This window comes from Triturus cristatus, chromosome 3_1 (assembly GCF_964204655.1).
Source record: "Triturus cristatus chromosome 3_1, aTriCri1.1, whole genome shotgun sequence".
NCBI lineage: Eukaryota > Metazoa > Chordata > Amphibia > Caudata > Salamandridae > Triturus > Triturus cristatus.
The window spans coordinates 6,698,525-6,714,232 of record NC_140583.1 but is presented as its reverse complement, the minus strand read 5'-3'; the positions used below and the strand labels follow the sequence as shown (position 1 = coordinate 6,714,232).

At 48.2% G+C, this 15,708-nt stretch overlaps 1 protein-coding gene across 4 annotated transcripts in view; it reads right to left on the bottom strand.

Moving 5' to 3' along the window:
- Positions 1 to 15,427, bottom strand: part of FNBP4 (formin binding protein 4) — a 298,745-nt gene extending 283,318 nt beyond the window's left edge. For 3 of the 4 annotated variants that reach the window (XM_085646515.1, XM_085646517.1, XM_085646516.1), the window contains exon 1: positions 15,277 to 15,427. In XM_085646515.1, the coding sequence (XP_085502641.1) occupies positions 15,277 to 15,367 (91 nt within the window). In that variant the 5' untranslated portion in view covers positions 15,368 to 15,427. The remainder of the gene's footprint in view (positions 1 to 15,276) is intronic. The other variant, XM_085646518.1, reaches the window with a different exon arrangement.
- Between the last annotated feature and the right edge of the window lie 281 nt (positions 15,428 to 15,708).

Sequence of the window (15,708 nt, the reverse complement as noted above, 5' to 3'; positions counted from 1 at the left end):
ATCATACCTTGCCCTGACTAGTGGCTTGGCTGTCCTTCTCCCCTTCTCTCCTACCCTTTCCATGGGCCTCATAAAAATGTGCTCCGGTTACTAACTAACCACGAATGAAACTCCAAGATGGAGTGAATCACAGTGGTGGGAAGGAGTGGATATCCAGATGATGATATACACCAATCACTGGTTTTTGATGGAAATCCTAATGAATCCTACAGCACTCTGAGGCTCCCTTTTCAAACTCTTCGCTTATTCTAAACTTCCTAGCGACTGTGCCCTTGTTTTTCAGACTGACAGATTCCTTTGTTGTATTAGTATATTGGATGGGGGATTGAGTCTGTCTTGGTCTTTAAATTTTCCCTCGGACCCTCCCCTTTTTGGTTATTATTACACAGGGATGTGTGCCATGTCAACACTTCACTTTTAGCTGCACCATAGCACGAGCACACTCAGTCAAATTGCATCAGTTATCTTGGCAAAAAAGGTTTCCTACACTAACAAAATGAATATGTCCTTCTAATGCAAGTGGTGCTCATGTAAAGCACACCAATACTTTAGGTAGAGTTCATACTATTTAAAACTCCCAAAAAAACACATCAGTCATAACTTTGGGAACTTACTTGACTGTGCACACTATACCTCTTTTTGGTATAGTATATACCAATCCAGCTTCCTACACAACTCATATGTAAAGTTTTAGTATGATGAAAAAAAGCCACTAAGTTAGGCTGAGATCTACTATACCGGGGAACGCCATTCCAGGCCAGAGGCTCCAAATACAAACCTCTGCCGCTCAGGTTCTCTCGCCTGACCCTGGAGATTGCCACCAAGTTAGCTGTGGTTGAGCGAAACTCAGCCTGGCGTATACCAGCAAAAGATTTCTCAGCTAAGACAGGCCTTGCTCATGCACTGCTTTGTATGCCACACAGAGTGCTTTTAAAGTAATTTGCTGCCTAACAGTAAGCCAGTGCAGTTTCCTTAACTCTTTAGAGACGGATTGTATTTGGGAACTGTCCAGAGTACACGAGCTGCTGCGTTCTGCAGTGTCTGCAGTTTAAGACCATGCCTGTGCTCATTCAGGTGTAGTCCAGTGCAGTAATCAATCCTCCACAGCACCACTGGAAGTGACCACTACTTTCCGTAAATAAAAAAGGGATAAAAAAGAATTTTCTTGATCATTTTAAGAGTAAAAAAGGCTGTTGAAGTGACTGCGTTGGCCTGATTGACATAAGATAGCTGGTCGTTAAAAAGAACTCCTAAGTGCTTTACCGACTTAACTGGTGTAGGCTGTGTACCCAACTGCCAGCCACCATTCAGGAGACCAAAAGGAGGGATGTGCCCCAAACAACAAAACTTCAGTTTTGCTGAAATTGAGTTTGAGAACAGGTGGTCCTAGACCTATTTATCATGCAATGGAGTCGAAAGGTATTCATGATTCTAAATCAATTTTAGGCATGCATATATTCAGCCAAAAGGATCAAATACAAACAGATTCCTTGAATGTGCACCAGGTATAAAAACGGCATAGGCACTTCTTGACTATAAGAACATTTGTTTTTATTCACGGACCCATTTAAAAAATGGATAGATACACTACCATGCATAGTAATAGAAGGTGTATTAGGCATGCCTAAAATGGATTTAGAATCGTGAATACCTTTCGACTGCATGATAAATAGATCCAGGACCAACGGTTTTCTATACCATTTGATACCCAGGTCCGCGTACATTAGTTGGGTTCCCCCATCAAGTAATAATGGGAATGGAGTTTGAGGCAGTTCACAGCAATTCACTGGCTGTCTGCCTTCCTACAGTCGCAGAATGTAACAGGGGCATCCTTTTCCTCCGTCACAAGTGAGATGAGAATTTGAGTGTCGTCTGCATAGGATATCAGTGCAAAGCCGCAAGACCGAATCAATACTGCAAACGTAGGGGCGTGGCCTGGCAAGATAGCCGTGTAGACGCTTTTGTCGGAGCTCCCTTGGTCAGCCCAAATAACTATCAGTATCCTGCAGCATCAAGCTCAGAAATCGTGCCCGAAATAAGTTGAACAGCGGCTGACCCCTTGGTGTAAAAATAAGGTGAAGAATAACCGACTGCATTGAGATCGGCGAGACGGAGAAGAACTCCAGGGGAGGACGGGCGGCGCCATCTTGTAAACGAAGAGAGCCGACAGTGAAGCGCAACAAATGAAACAGACAGCCTGCTGAGACCTCAGCCAGAGATGGAGAGGCAGCGAGGACACCCGCACTGGACCCAGAAGGTAGGAGAAGAGCAAAGCCCGGCTCGCCCACAGTAGTGGAGAACTGCCGGCCCTCTGGCCTACTTCTGCTCCGATTGGCCGCACAGCAGAGTGAGAACGAATCGGACAGCAGTGCGGTCTATATGTAAATCCGACACCGGGCGGATGGACCTGGGCCTAGAAAAGCATAGAGGAGGGAGCCACGAAGAACAAGATAAGGGCAAAACATACATGAGAAAATCTAAGAAGGAAGTTGGGCTGCCGAGGGGAAGTACACCCCCCAGAGGCTGGACTTGGCCTGGAGAGCTTGAGGAGCGATCTTGCGCCCCGGCAGAAACCAGTCCACTGGCACAGCGACTAACTACAGGAACTCAAACAAAGAAACCAAAGTAAGTTAATTGTGAAGTGACCAGAAATTGAAAACCAATGTTATGGACTAACTGCAAATAACTGGGAGGGAGGGAGGGGGTAAGATGTGGGAATAGGGCAGAATGTGCAGAATTTTGTTTTTAGATTAGGTGCTCTCTATCCACACAGTCCTGATGAAGAAGCCACGCTAAGGCTTGATTTACCTTGAATTCTTAAAGGGGTTGAAATGTTGACCACTATTTCTTCACAAGCTACGATGACAGATTCATTATCAGTGCCGATAGAATGTTATGTGGTATCATAGGAGCAATAGACTTATGTTAGGCCGAATTGGTCCTATTATGTGCATTGGATGTAGCTATGTCAACACCTTTCTCTTGTCCACCACCTTCACTTCCTCACCCCTACCTTAAAACACCTCTTCCCCAGCAAGAGCACCATAAATATCGGAATTGAAATTAAATGAAAGAACTGCGTTGCTATTACCGAAGTGAATATTTGGTCTGTAAATAATTTGCATTTTATGCTGACTATGTGACAATGGTATCGTGAATGCTATTTATCATTTGTTTGGAAAAATTCTGCTACTGTGACTAACGGTTCATTGTACTGTAATTTCATCCTGGGTCTGGTAGCATTTCAGGTAACCCCATAGATACGCAACAATAATATTGGCCAGCAGAGGAAGGCAGGAGATGGGTCGAAAGCCAACAGTGTCTCATGGGTCTAGTGAAGGTTTCTTTATAAAACGGTAAGACGGACACAGTCTTCCAGCTAGAAGGAAAAACTACACCAGGGGAAGCTTTATGTCCTGCATGGAAGAGTAATTTGAAAAAAAAAAAATACCATCAAGCGTTTGACCTGCTTGATGCTTAGGACTATATACCTGTTGGTCTAAACCAAGTGAAGACAGTCAAAAGTAGGGCAGAGGTCTCCATATCAAGAGCATCAAGGTGGAAATAAAAACACCATGGACTGTGTAATCACTTAGTAAGATATCAGCCTACAAAATGCTACCAATCTCTTTGGCGAAGATAGAGCGAGGGCCAGGAGGGTGGTAGAGAATCGTGCCTATAAAAGGTCTGTATGTTAAATAATTCTACACTAAATTAGACCTCTTCGCAAAGCGGGGTGTGTCGCATAGTGGCATTGTTGTGTGGTTACATGGGCCCGTGCACAAACTTCCATTTGACATGCTCATGTTTAAAGTTGCCAACTTTTTGAACGATGACTGCGAACACATTTGCCCATTTCTGCCTTGAGATAACATACTCAAGTGTTTTTTGCTTACATTTACATTTCTTAGTAGGCACATTATTAGGCCTTCAAGCATTCTGTACAAGGACTTCGGGCCAGATGTACGACCTACGAATTAGTGAGTCGCAAATTGCGTTGCATTTGCGACTCGCTGATTGGGATGCACAACAGTGTCTGAGATACTGTTTGCGATTCCCAATGGGGTCGCAAATTGCATGCCTCATGCATATTAATGAGTGTCTCAATTTGCGACCCTACTGGGAAAGGCTGGCACTCCCAGGGATGGTGGCTTGCTGGGGTCAGCAGACCTATGTCTGGGACTGCTTTTAAATAAAGCAGTTTTTTATTTTTAATTCTTAAAGGAAAACAGGATGCATTTAAAAGAGAAATCAAACGTTCCAGTTTCATCTTTTTAGGGCAGGCAGTAGTCCTGGGGACCACTACCTGCCCATGAAAAATATTTGGGCATGCATTCGCTAAGGATAAGGGACCCCTTCCCATTTGTGAGTGCTTGGTAAACTGCAAGTGTTTAGCAACAGAGTTTGTGGTCGCAAAACATTCATACATTTGGGTTTGGAGTCGCAATCCCTTTGTGACCGCATTAAACGGTTGCACATCTGGCCCTTAGTACACTACGCAAAATATGGTTGTCCATTCGGCGGCGGATCCGGGTGTATAGAATCAACAATGACATCAGGACCAGGAATCTGGCACAGAACGGATGGGTAGTTTATTACAGAAACTGTGGCAAGCCTTTGTTTACACAGAGGAGAATCTTGATGGATTGTATTCTGGCAGACTATGCTTAAGACGATAGGAGGCGCTAGGCAGGAGTACAATTCTATGTATTCTTATGATCCAAGCAATATCGTGTGAACACATGTGTTGTGTTTAGTGCCTTCACTGGGGGTGAACTAACCCTCAATTCTGGAGCATGAACAATCAACGAAACAAAAACAATTGATTCAATTAGGGTGCCGGTTGTACACACTACCTTCGCACGCCTTCTTCCTTTTCACCTGACGCACGCATCTTGCAGTATTCTAACTTAGTCATAATTTCCGGACCCCTTCCTTAGCTACTGCTCGGACGGGGCCTTTATGGCATGCGTGTTACCCTGGCCGCGTCACTCCTAGTAACGGTGATTCTCGTACATACGAATAGTTCTCGCATGTAATTTTTCGAAGAGATCTACTTGCTCTCATCCGTTAAAGCTTCACTGGAGTTCACCACGACTCGACTCCCGAGTCATGAGATCTAGCGCGACCACCAGCACTTTATTTACGGGTCGTTGGTGTTACACAACTCTCAAGGCACCCTCACGTTTAGTTATTCACTACGTACATGTAACAACTATATATGTTTACATTGCAATATGTATTACCATCAACGCAATTAGCCTGCAATAACTTTGTTTTTGTTTCGTTGATTGTTCATGCTTCAAAATTGAGGGTTAGTTCACCCCCAGTGAAGGCACTAAACACAACACGTGTGTTCACACGATCTGCACTTAATAAGCTTAGTGCATTATTCATACGTCTTTTCGTTGGTTTAACTCTTGGTTGCTTGTCCCTTGTTTTTATCTCTCCCTTCTCCCACAGGTCTATAGTATACCCCAGTACCAGTCCCTTAGTATACTCCCTACCGTCGCTAGCACATATGACGGTAGTGCACTCAATACACAATTATCTCATCGGTCCTGACGAAGTGCCATTGACCCCTTGGGGGCAGTCTGGGCACGAAACATGTTGACCACTTTCACTACATAAGCCCTTTAGGAACATCACTCCAAAACAAAGGCTTCTACACAGTTTTTAAACTAGGCTAGAGCTACCTCAATAATCAACACTTGACTTAAGTAGGACTGCTCTATACCTATTTTATTCACCCGACGCCTTGTGAACTACCCAGCCCTCACACCCGCACGCACCCTACGGCTTCTTCAAAAGATCCCCGACAAAGAGCCCCGGTTCCGGGAGCCCGTCAGGCATTGCAGCGCCGGCTTGACGAGGGGCAAATGCCCAAATGATGAAGCATGACATCCCTTGGGTTGTGTGAGGGCATTACGAAGAAAGACCTGTCTTCCCCTTTCCCTTCCTCCCCTTCCCCCTTAGTCTTAGCTAATTAGGAACTGCTCAACCTCTTTACACAGATCTCCCTCTGGAGCCTGTGAGCAGGACCTCATAAACTCGGCTCCGTGTCCCTCCTTTGTTTATAAAGGTGATAGACTGTAAACATAAACAAGAGAAACTTGTAAATTCCTCTCACTCCTACCTGGCACCGCAAAGTCTTCAGAAGGCCGGAAGGGGAAAGGGCAGGTGATCCACCATGATGGGACCAGTGAGGGAACAAGCAGTGAATTGGGAACAACACACAGGGGAGCCTCTCAGCTTGAGGAGGCATCCAGTCTTCTACACGTTGATCCAAGTGGTGCCCTGGCAATCCAGGCACCATGTCTGGAACATTGGGGTGGGGGTGGGTTAGTTGCACCAGACATTTCGAGTTACACGAAGTACTGTTGCTATTCCGTACTTCAGTGGAAATGAGGCACTAGGTGCGGCACACCTTGATGTCGGCTGCACCAGACTATTCCGGACAAACACACACGTGCAAGTTCAAGTGGGGCCTCACACAGTAGAATGAGACTCTGAAATGGGTGGACTCCCACCTCTGAGGGTTGCAACCTGTTAATCTGACAACGCACGCATTAAGCATGCAGCTGGCATGGCACATGAGAAATGTGGCACAGTCGGCTTAGCGGGTCACCTTGGATCCCACAACTGGTGAATCCGCTCACCACCAAGAAGCATAGGTGTGCTGTGGCCCCTGCGGTACAGTAATCACTTTGCCATAGATGCGGGAAACGTCTTGCGCTCCGCACTAGGCACTCCGGTCTCCAGAAACGATTGTGGTTCCAAGCTCACACTGCTCTGCCCAGCTTTCAACAGGCGATGTGAGTACTTAGAGGGCCCCGCTTTCCAGATGTCACTGGTAGGTGCTGTGGGCCCCTCGTAGGAGATCTTTGATATCCCAGAGACCTCCGAGAGAACAGAAGCCTAGCCAGCGGGTCCTTGGGCACCCACTTCATGGTGCCACGTCAGCAGGTAGCCCAAGCCAGCCACTATTAAGGAGGGCAGGAGGTCGGTCCCATGGGTAATTATCCTCCATGTGCACAACAAAGCCCTCTGGCAATGTGCATGACGCAGCCCAGGTTCTCCGGTCATGTGTTCTTTCTTACAAGCAGCTCTCTAAGCTCCGTGGGGTGGCACTGGGTAGTTATTTCCTATCAGGCCTTCGAAGTTCGAGGGAGGGTCAAAGGGTATTCCTCTGAGCCACAGATGTGCCTCCTACATTCTGCCTGTCAAAAGGAATGCAGATCTCCATCTTTATGGGGGCCGTGATCTGTTGGTTTTGCTTTGTTCGCCCCAAGTTGGCAGGGTATGCCCAGATGTGGGTCACTTGCTCACTGGATTCAAGCTAGCCTGGCTGATTAGCCAGAAACCAGTCCCAGGAAGACGTGGCTTGGCAGTTCGGGCTGGACTGTTCCCAGGAGGCACAGGATCAGACTGATTTGCATATGGCCATGTCTGTACTGGGGTGGTGGAGTAAGCTAAAGAATGATGATGGATTAAACCCAGATCAGTTGACTGGGGGTGAGTGCTTGCAATGTTCAACACTCCGTCCATCATTTCCTTTGGTTTTTGCTTTGTTCGCCATAAGTTGGCAGGGTATGCTCAGACGCGAGTCCCTTGCTCACTTTGCCACTGGATTCAAGCAAGCCTGGCTGATGATGGCTGATTAGCCAGAAATCGGCCCCAGGTTGCTTGTTTCCGGTCCAAGGAAGACATGGCTTGGCAGTTCGGGATGGACTGTTCCCATGTGGCACAGGGTCAGATTGATTTGCATATGGCCATGTCTGAACTGGGGTGGCAGAGTGAGCTAAAGAATGATGATGGATTAAACCCAGATCAGTTGACTGGGGCTGAGTGCTTGGAATGTTCAACACTCAGTCCATCATCACCTTTGGTTTTGCCCAGAGACCAGATGTCACAATCTCTGCCCCAATATAGACGGCCAGGCCCACAAACTATCTTAATTGCATGCCCAATAGTTTGTGGCTGTTGCTGGGGAATGCCTAAAAGTGCTCCCCGGCTACCAGTGTTGACCGGCGCCGGGCACCATGGCACACAGTTTGATGCCAAGTAATGTCCATGTTCCGTATGTGGCCATGGCCACCGTTACCATTGGAACGGGTTTGGGCTAGTGAATCCATTGATAGGCAACGTCACGAGGCGGAGCCACAACAATCCGTTATTGTAACTTGAAATGCAGGAGACTCCATCCACATGTTAACTTCAGGGAAGAGCAACCCATGTGGGTCTTCCGTACTTCCTGGGCAGAAAACACGCAAGCATGCCTGCCCAGCCCTTCACTTTCCATCCAATTGGAGGTGAAAGCCCCTCTCGGGCTGGACCGTGTTTGTTACAGGGCACACAGAGTACAGGCTCAAGGACGCACTCAGACATGGGATGGCAGGTTGGACACGTTTAAAGGCACAGTCCATGCAAGTGTGAAGACCGGCACGCAATAGCAGGCCGGATACATAGGTAAACCACACCAGTCGTTCAGTGCAGTTTCTTTTCAATGGCTGTTACAAACGTTTTTTTTTAGGTCTCGCCTATGCAGCGTGCATAGGAGGGCCTTTAGCCGTCGCTCTGGTTATTTTCAAGCACCACACCCGTGCTTGTGGCGGCATCCACAAGCACGAGTGCAGTGCTTGAAAATGAGCAGACAGCGCATGCACGCACCACGCCCGGGCTTGTTTTCTTTGTTATTTATTTAGTGATTTTCAGCAGCGTCAAGCATGTCGCTTTGCAGCCTATTCAGAGTGCTTTGTGTACGGTGCCCGCGCTCAGAATTTCAGAGTATGACCACTATACCACCCAACCCCAGGGGTTGTTTTGAGATTTTATATAGTGGAACTGAGCCACAACATGTCATTTTAACTGTTCGGCATCACCCGAAACGGGCTTTGATAACTAATTTTTTTAAAAGCTTGCGTTTCGGTTGCAAAGCTTTAATTCCGCATGGGAAAGGAACGATTCTGAGCACTGACTGTTTGAATATGAAATGTATCTTGTTGAGTCCTACAAAACGTTTGGAAAGGTTTGTCGTGTGCGGCAGGCTCTCTGAACTTTTGTTATTCTGTACATAGAATTTGCCGTTTCCAGCACATTGTTCAGTAATGGCAAAACCGCTATTATGTTTAATAACTGTAATAAAAGCCTTTATTTTATGTCTTGCAAGGTTTTCGAAAAGATTCTTTGTTTTAATGAAAGCGTACTCTCCAACAGCCTCGTTTCTTAGGTCCACGGTGAAAGAAGGCCACTGAGAAAGTGGCAGGAATTGGTGAGCTAATGAGAGTGTTGGCTTTGTGGGATACTACCGAGCAAGAAATCATTGGCAAAGGAATAAACCTTGCCTTTCAAAGGCATTAGTCGACCTTTTGGCTTTGCCAATGCTCTTTGTTGCGCTGAACCAGCTAAAAGGGAAACCAGCATTGGTATAGGCAATAGGTCTCGCCTTTGGGACCTGCTGCATAACTAAATACTTCTAAGGTCCCAAAGGCGAGACCTATTGGCTATGCCAATGCTTGTTTAAAAACGTTAGGGAGGCACTTGGCCTTTGCCAGTATATAAAGAATTGCCAATTACCATAGGGGCTCCTTGGAGTGAAAGGGACAACTTCTTGTGAAAGAGCAGAACGGCATCGCTCAGCCGTGGCATATGGTGGACCTAAAATAGTACGGTCCATCGCTTCTTCCATGGAGGCTGCATCCTTTACCGCGAGGTGCTTACTGCCGTTCTACCAAATTGGCTGACAGCAACTGGGAAATTAATGACCTGCCCCGATGGACTTTCAATATAAAGAGATTTAAATAATGATCCGAAAAGGGGGACTTGCTTAATGTGGGTGCTGTTTGAAATCCGTTTGACCCACGTACGGACCTGCTACCTGGCACAGAACAGAGCACATATTTTTAGGTCGGGCCTAGAGCAGCGCATGCGCTACTTGCTCGACTTTTAGTAAGGGGGTTTTAAAAGTGCTACCCACAAGCTTTTCCTGGCCGAAAGCTTGCGTGCATGTGGCGTGAACGTGCGCAGCCGCCATCTGCCCTTGTTATCTCATACAGTTAGCAGTAGTCATGGCTCATTAAGTGCTTTCGCGTGCGCGCAGCCCCCCCCCCCCCAATCTATGCATTCCGTGCGGTAAATGCTTTTTCCCTCCTGCGGCTGCTTTTACTTTTGCCGCCCCTTCCTCTCACCCCTCTCCGCCGTTTGTCATTGGAGTGTGTATTCACATGTCTTCTGTTTTTATGTTCTCTTTTGTGTCTCCGCTTCTGTTTTACTTAGTGTGCGTGCCGTGTCGGTCATTTTCACTATGCCCATCTGTGCCTACGTCTCTTTTCTGCTATGCCCCTCTTCCTCTCCCTTCCACTGCCTCTCCCATCCTATTTGTTTTAAAATGTGTGCACTCGGGCGCCGCTCTCCCTACCAGGGCGCCCGGTTTCATGGTATTTCCATTCCTGCCTCACGTCTTCCTTCTTCCCTCCCTTCCCTTCCCACCCTCCTCTTTGCTCCACGCACCTCAGGCAGCCCCTCTCGTGTTTTACAGTGCCTGCTTGAGGCCTCCCACCCCTCCTTGGGCATATTGTGGCGTGTGTACTGAGAGGACGTTTTTACGGCGCGAAGCCAAGCGCTTCTCAGAGGCGCTACATGTGTAACAAGGGCATAGTCGGCTCGGCTTTCTGACATCTGAGCCCTCGGATCACGGAGCAACTCAGCGCCCTTAGGCACATCTGTTGTAGGGCAAGTTACTGCTGACAGGTTGTGGGACCCAACTCACTGGAAGTTCTAGTGAGAACAGAAGAGCCCCCCACCCCCTGCTGTCACCGCTCCAGCGTTTTATGGTCCGAATTCAGAGACAAACAGGGTTTCCCGGAATGTTGCGATTTCTGCATTGGGTTCCGGAGCTGGTTTCCGGCGCTGCTTGTGGTAAAACACTTCAACGCCTCATCAGCGGTAGTAAGCGCTATATAAATGCAACAATTACTCGCCCTAACAAAGTTTACTTTCTCCGACGATGCTGGCTAACTGAGATCCCAGGAGCATCTTGACCTAAGATGACTGACCCTTTTAACAAGAGCACCCTATTCACTGCCAGACCCTGCGTCCCGTCCTCAGGTGTCCTCTTCCAAACCATGTGATCGCGAACTTAGGGCAACAGTTTCACTGAAGGAAGACAAGTCCTAGAGAACTCCTCCCCTCCATCTGAGAAGAGTGGGTCCTCCAACAGAAGAGCGCGTGTCTGTTCCACCAATATCCACCCTCCTCGGTGTCTGCCTGGCACACTAGTGCTCTGAAGTGACTGCAAGGTGGCACTTAGCACTCTCCAAAATACCTGGGCTAGTAGAAGGGGGGATAGTGTCTTTGATTGGACAGGTGAGGTTAGTATGACTAACCTGTGTTTAGATAATATAGTGCTTCTACGCCAGATAGGCTTTTTGGCGCTAGAGACAGTGATTCAGATCTTAAAGTGAGCACCTAGAACTTCAGCTGACGACAAAGCACCTCTCAGTTGCCAAGTTAAAAACCGTGGTGATGCCATTCACACATTTGTTTAGCAAGCGATGCGCCACTTTCATGGCCTGGCTTCGAGGAGTCCGGGGGTTAATTCCACAAAGTCTCCAGGTTTCCATCCCAGAAGGTGTGTGGTTCGGCCCTATCTCAGTGGTGTGAAGAGATCCGCAGCTGCGTTCGATGAATGTGTTTGTTCAGTGAGCTGTGGTTGCTGGCACTGCCAGCGCTCACTGCATGACTTTACAAAATGTATGTTCTGCGCAGGACTCCCCTTGGAACCAGCAGCGAGTCACACAGATCTTAGATATCCTGAGGAAAGAAATCCTCCTAGGTCAGCTTTATACACCCCCCGGCATTGAAACAATGGCTTTCCTATTTATTTCTCTCCCTTCAATGTCCTCCCACTCTTGCCTCCAATCTCTAACCCTGGCTTTCCTCCCCTCTCCCTCCCCAACAGTCTCTTTGCTTCTTCTCGCCATCTGCTTTTTCTTTGTCTCACTCTCTCTCTCATCCCTTTGCTTCTCCCTCCCTCCAGCTCACCTGCTGCCCTCTTCTTCCCCCATCACACTTTCCTGGTTTCCTTTTTCGTATCCCTTTATGTTAAATTGCATCTCTTCCCAAACTTACCAACAAATCTGGCAAAACACTTATAAGGTCCCATAGGCGAGACCTATTGGCTATGCCAATGCTTGTTTTAGATGTGTTAGTCAGCATAAGCAGTCGGTTTGGGAAGGAAATGGTCTACTTACAGCCCGCCCACTGGTTGGCTTTGTTGTCACACAGTTGCTTGTTTCGCATTCAATTACTTTTTTTTGGTCCACCTTAAGTTTGCCCCTACCCAGAAAATATCCTCTTTAATCTTCTTTGGCTTGGATCGTTCCACTGCTCACTTTTAGGGAACTACTTTTACTTCTAGGTTAAGCACTCCATGAGAACACTTGTTTTTCAGCTCTCACCCTCGTCTGCTTCTCCTCCAGCCAAACATGCCCCTCCCTGCTCTGTGCCTGCTTCTCCCAGCACCCATCCAGTGTTGCTTTCGAACTCATGTTCTTCTGCCCCCGGGGAAGACGCAACAAATGGCTACAAAGCCCTTCACCATAAATTAATACAATTATTTTGCATGCTTGTGGATCATCCCTCAGAAATGTCCATGCAAGTAAGACGTTTTCGCCATGTTGAGCCGAATGCTTCAAAATTAACCACAAACACAGAGCGGTCTTCTGCAAACCACGTTCATGTCCTTAAATAAGTGTCAATCAATTTACAGCAGTTAACACTCATTCTCATTCAAATATATCACCGTCCTTCCGGTAGAACTTTGCCTGGTCTGCCCTTCCCATTGTAAACAACGAACTTCAGTTATCTAACAAGATTCGTACAACTATAGCGAATATCAAACTTCTTTTTATAGACAAAACGAGGTTGGATTAGGATCGCTATCTTGGTCCCCACAGGAGAGACGTACTGGCTTTGCCAAAAGTGAAAACCTACTGGCATTACTGTGGCATGAAAAATTGGAACTCGCCATTCAACAATTAGAAGGCCAATCAACAGAAGGACAAGATCTTGAGCATTTGTGGTTATAAAAATATTGGACCGCAAGAAGTCTTGCTAATAGAAGTAACCGATCCGTAGCCTAAAAGAAGGCTGAGATGCTTACAAAGATCGTGTGTGGAAGACTGGCATACAAGCATTTACAACCAAAGTCAGCCATCCCTTGATACAGCTTTCTAGTTTCGTACAATACACAGCATCCAGATATTCAAATAAGAACATTTTAAACTTAAAGACATTTTCTAAACTTTGTCAGTTCTTAATTCTGACAGCATAGAATTTACCAGTGGCAATGGGACTCTTTCTATCATTTCAGAACCCTTTTCAGGTACACACTGCTATTCTTTGACAAAAAGTTATCCAGCTGTTTTTTGCAAACAGCTCTAGCATCATTGTCTGTTTATATTGGTTACCACTGGACCCATTAAACTCAAAATCGTCAGTCTTTTCAATTGGCATAATATCAGCAAGGGCAAACTGAATTGAGCTCAGAATGGGCATGCAACAAACTCATTTGTCCGACACCTTCTGGTGATCTCAATGCGGTGTGCTCGCTGCAAACTTTTCATGGTGACTAGAGCTGCCACAAAATGATCATCTTGTACAAGGGCTGGGCCCGTAACCTGCACATCGTGCCGGTCATCCATGACCCAGACAAACATTTAAAATTGCGCTCAGATGGGGGAAAGGGCACCTCCGAAGAATTCTTTACCCTCAAACGCACAACTGACCCACTACATCAAATAATCACTCTCTGAACTCTGGGTTGAAATGCCAAATTTGTGTGTATAAAAGCTCTACTACTATAGAACATATAGTATTGTACAGTTGCATTTATCAATCACTTTCAATGACCCCTGTGTACCAACAGTAGCAAATATAGAATTTTGGGCCCATTCAATTCCTTCACAAACAAATACATTATTCCAACTCCGCGTTGCCCTCTTCCCCAACCTGTAAAGACATCCTCGGCATCCAAAAGCTTCACATCCCACTTACTCCCCAGCAGATTACGGGTCTACTTACGACTTTGGCAGCCGTGGGGGCGGCACCAAAGCCATACTGACACCGCTCGCCAGATTACGACTTTGCTAGTCTCAGACGGGCTGTTCTTTGGTGGTCTCACAGTGGTGCCAATGAAAAAGGGACTGCATTGGGAGGGCCAAAGGCAGATCCTGCATGGCATGGACTGCATCAGTGCATGCCATACAGGAACTGGGGTGCATGCACACAGGAGGGCCCCCTTTGTTTTCTCCCCGTCACGGTTTTCATGACGGGCGCAACGCCATGAATACGATGGTAGAGAAGAAACTTGCAATAAAGTGGGCGAAGCCGCAGCAGCACCGGCAAGTATATCGTGGCCTCAAGAATGCCGCAAAACCATCGGGAATCATTGATCCCTGGCAGAGGGGGCAGTCCGGCCACCCAACTCCTAACAGGGTGTTGGGACTGGCGGTGGCCACACGCCCACCGTGGCTGTCCATCAGACCGCTGAAGTCTGAATTAGGCCCTTAGACGACTCCCTCCCACAAACCCCCAGGGTTGCAAAATCCAGACCCCCAGGCTCCTCCGTACCTCAGCTTAGTTCACCCAGGCTTCTCCATACCCCCAGCCCCTTACTTCCCTTCACCCCCAGGCTTCTCCATACTCCCAGGATCCTCCTTACCTCCCCTCACTCCCAGGCTCTTCAGTGCCCACCCCCTACCACCAGACAGCCTCACCCCAGGCTCCAACGTACCTCCCCCAGCCCGTTATCCTCTCTTCACCCCCTGGCTTCTCCATACTCCTAGGATCCTCCTTACCTCCCCTCACTCCCAGGCTCCTCGGTACCTACCCCACCCCTTACCTCCCTTCACCCCCAGGTAGCCACTTACCTCCCTTCCTCCCTAGGCTCTTCACTACCCACCCCTTTCACCCCCGGCTCTTCCGTACCTCCCCGTCACCCCCAGACTCCTCCAAACCACTCACCTCCCTTCACCCCCAGGCTCCACCAAACCCCCTCACCTCTCCATCTCCAGGCTCCCACTTAACTCCCTTCACCCCCGGCTCTTCCGTACCTCCCCGTCACCCCCAGGCTCCTCTTTACTTCCTCGAACACTCCCCCCCCCCCTCACGGCCCGGACTTCTCCCTCCCTCCTCCTCCCCCCCCGCCGCCGCCTCTCATACACTCCAGGCCCGGCGGCAAATGCTGGCCGAGGAGGGCCCCCTCCGACCTCTCACCTTCCTCCTCCCCCGGCTCCCCCCTGGGCCCCGGAGGGGACAGCTGCAGGATGGGCCTCCGTCCCGGTGCCGCGCGTGTCTTCTTCCCCATCGAGGCGCTTCGAGCTGAACCGGATCCTCGCACTCCGCCGGTGACGGGCAACACTGCGGCGCGCTGACGTCACGCGCACCGCGGGGCGGCAGCGCGGCTGCGCAGTGGGTACCCGGTGGCCATCTTGGCACGGGCTGACCGGAGAACAACTGGCTGAAAGGAGATACGAGAGCCCTGGCTGTAGACACTAAGGAAGGACATCCTCGGAAATGCGTCATAAAATCACGCTAGAGCCGTAGAAATAGAAATGAGACGATTGCATGACGCCGATTCTAGTAAAAACAACTTTATTGGCAATTTACAAAAAAAGCAAAAAGGACCTGTCATTAAACGACATCTGG